The 3,312-nt window shown below is 44.4% G+C and overlaps 1 protein-coding gene across 1 annotated transcript in view; it reads left to right on the top strand.

The window, feature by feature from the left end:
* Nucleotides 1-614: 614 nt before the first annotated feature.
* LOC104513468 (protein tweety homolog 3-like) overlaps nt 615-3,312 on the top strand; it is a gene marked incomplete at both ends in the record, with an annotated part of 12,158 nt that continues 9,460 nt past the window's right edge. Inside the window, 2 exon segments of the mRNA XM_010156828.1 lie at nt 615-730; nt 732-773. Coding sequence (XP_010155130.1) covers nt 615-730; nt 732-773 — 158 coding nt within the window.

Below are 3,312 nucleotides of genomic sequence, written 5' to 3' on the forward strand. Positions count from 1 at the left end.
GGCTCCAACCTCGTGTGTCTCTAGCATCCACGTTTGTTGTACCTACATATGTGGATGGTATACGGAGGGGTTCAGCATTTATTCTAGGCCTATCTTGAACAGAAGCATTGCATGGGGATTAATTTTTTAAAAATCAATCTCATGCCTGTATAATAAATTCCACCCCCTTTCAAACCCACTCATGCACTTAGATTTCTAATGAATAAGCCTGCATATTTATTCATGAAGATTAAAGAACTGTACAGATAGAGGCAGCTGGCTGAACTTTTTAAAAATTATTTATTTAAATCTGCTGACCTCTGATTAGGAGTAAAGAGGAAACCCTCTTAGATTCACACAGGCTCTTTGCAGACTGGGACAAACAAAATGGCTCAGCTATTTACTGCTTAGGTACAGAACACTGTTTCATTGTGTGGGATGCAGAGAGGGGAGAAAGTGGGTCTAAAAATCTCATGCTTACATTTTAAAAAAATACACAAAACCCACAGGATATCTTGAAAAAAAATTATGTTTTCTCTTACTGCCCAGCCCTTAAATATCCGTGCCCTGATTCACATTCCCAGCTCCGCCTGTGCCGTGGCCAGATACGTGATGCTTGTCTCTGTTTCCCGCAGGCCCTGTTGCTGTTGGGCGGCATTGCTCTCGCCTGCCTCGCTCTGGACCTGCTCTTTCTCCTCTTCTACTCGTTTTGGCTGTGTTGCCGCCATCGGAAGAAAAAAAAAAATGCTGACCTGTACGGCATGGTGTGTCATTATCGCAACCCTGGTCTGCAGGTATGGCCCATGCCTGAAAGGGATCTTCCCTCCTGGAGTGGTGTATCCAGCACGTGCATTTTCACGCTTGGTGTGCTGTGTCTGTAGTTAGTGAATGCTGGCAGTAATCTCTCTCTCCACTTGGTATATGCATGTGTTAAATATCTGTAATGTATTTTCTTCCCTTCTACCACTTGCTGAACTGCCTAATGGTTTGAACAATGTGAAAATGAATAGCTAACGTCATGCTCTTTGACACTTTGCAAGTGGTAAATCAAGGACACTGTGTCCTCAGGAGCTTATAACTTAAATAGGATGGATATAATTGAAATATTTATTAGGTCTAGTAGAGATTTCTTAGAATCTGGTGTCCAAAAAGAATGACTCTGTGGTAGAGTAGATTAGGAAGAAAGCAGCACAGATGATTCTCCTTTTTTTGGAAGTATTGGTATTTGACTGAAGTGGACATTCAGATTTTGTAGCCTGTGTAAGACGTTGCTGCATTTCACTCCCTGTGCTAATGTTCCCTCTCCAAGAGTTGCTAGCAATGGTGCTGGTATCAGCAACCTTTTATGGTATAACTCAGCAATAGAAAGCTTTTGGAGGTGAGGTGAAAAGAATGGTTGCTGAAAAACCAAAATAATGAAGTAATTAGTGGAGAACATGTGCAGAAGAAGTTAAGAGGAAATAGTGTACATTTTGTTTGGTTTGTGTTGGTGGTGGGAATGGTGTTTTGTTTTTTTCTAGTCAATACAGAAGAGAATCCCATTTCCTAGAAGGACAATGATGGGCCATTTGAAAGCAGGAATACGTTTGCAAACTTCTGGAAGGAGCCTTGGGCTTAGTTTGTTTTGACTTGGGCAGAATGAGTACCCTGAGCAGTAGAGATGTGTGCCCTGAGATTGAGCACTGTTTCTTACCAATTCCAGGCATCAGCTGTTCTTCCCCACCGCTCCAGGTGACCTTAGTTGCACAGGCAGGTCAGGGAGCAGTCCCTGGGTTCGGAAAGGAGATAATGACGAGGCAGTTGTATTTTGCAGTGTCTCCTGGCTCACTTTGTGTTCACCTGCTGATAGGTGGTGGATCTGCTATGTGATCTTTTTGGAGGCAAGCATGTTTCTTGAAGGACAGGCTTAGCTGTTGAAGGGCTGCATTGTGCCACTAATGCGTTTGTGTATTTACTTTTTCAAGGCACATGCTTAAGAGAATAGAAAACCCCTGAAGTACTGGAACAAACACTGCAGAGCAGACATTATGTTGTGAGTTTAGTAGCTGGGGATGGATTTGCCTGTGGAGGCAGGGGCTCAGTGTTGAGGAGGAGAACTAGTGCTCTAGCCAATATTGCTGTCTTTGCAGAGAGCTTTTCCGTGCTTTGCTGACTGCAAATAGGTGCCTGGAATGGAAAGAGACACCAGAGAACAACCTGCAGATATGAGATCTCAGTCTCATTCACCTTTTGGTTTTAGTCATCTCAAGAGCTTCTGCTGCATCCATTCCAATCCACTTGAAGTGCTGTGTGTCCCTAACCCTTTCTTAGAGAAGCTGTAGCTGATGCTATTTATAGTTGGGCTGCTGCTACGGGCTCTTGCTAGCTATTGTTATGCAGCATATGTGTCCAAATCAGCTGCTGTAGAGTGTGGTAGTTGTGTTTGGTTTTAATTGTAGAAAAGGTAAGAAGGAGGTATTCTGCACATCCCCCAGAGTGTGCCTGAGACAATTTAAAGTTGGAAGGTCAGCATATAATTTCTGGTAAACTTGATGTGACTCAAGTCTGCAAGCTGGAAAACTGCTTAGGCTTCCTCAAAATCTGAACTATTGGTTCTCATACTCAGTGTAGGGTTTGTTTTTGCAAGTATCAAATGCAGGAGTATCCCTAAAACTGAGATTCTTCCTGAATCTGTAGCAATATTGGATGAATATTTTCTTGACTACTTTTACGTTTTTAATTTCTCCTCTGAAATTGGCGTGTGTGAGCAGTAAGTTGGTGCCGTCCGTGGTGACTGAGTGTGCTGTGCAAGTGCTGCCGCCGTCCTGCAAAGCTGTTTCTGCCGCTCTTAGAGCAGCTGGACATGACAGTGCACTCGAACGGGTGCCTCTTGGTGCTCTGCACTCAGTGTCTGGCTGGGAGTGCAGATACAGCTTCCCCCAAGCAAGGAATCTAATCTGTGCTAGCAGGAAGTCCCAATTAGATACCAACAGTTAAAGATTAGTCCGCTGGATATATCCGATCCTAGCTGTGTGTTACACATAGCAGAAGTGCTAGACTGGCAGATGCTGTTACGTTTCAGACTGGTGGGGAGTAAGGCTATTCTGAATATCTACCGGACAGTCGGCTGACCTGGGAGGCGGTTTGCACCACCACACGCAAGGGGAGAGAAGCAGTTTGCATGGTGAAGCAGCGAGAGGCTCCAAACAGCAGCTGGTCTGGTCTGTCTGAGTACTGTGATGCGGGCTGTTGTCTTCCCAGCTGAGAACTAGTTAGCTCGGGTTAAGTCCAGCAGTGCCTAGTACATACTTATCTAGGTAGTACTTAATCCCAGAGGGTGGTTTGTACTGTTAG

Source organism: Eurypyga helias, unplaced genomic scaffold, assembly GCF_000690775.1.
Source record: "Eurypyga helias isolate BGI_N326 unplaced genomic scaffold, ASM69077v1 scaffold10430, whole genome shotgun sequence".
In the NCBI taxonomy this organism is placed as follows: Eukaryota; Metazoa; Chordata; class Aves; order Eurypygiformes; family Eurypygidae; genus Eurypyga; species Eurypyga helias.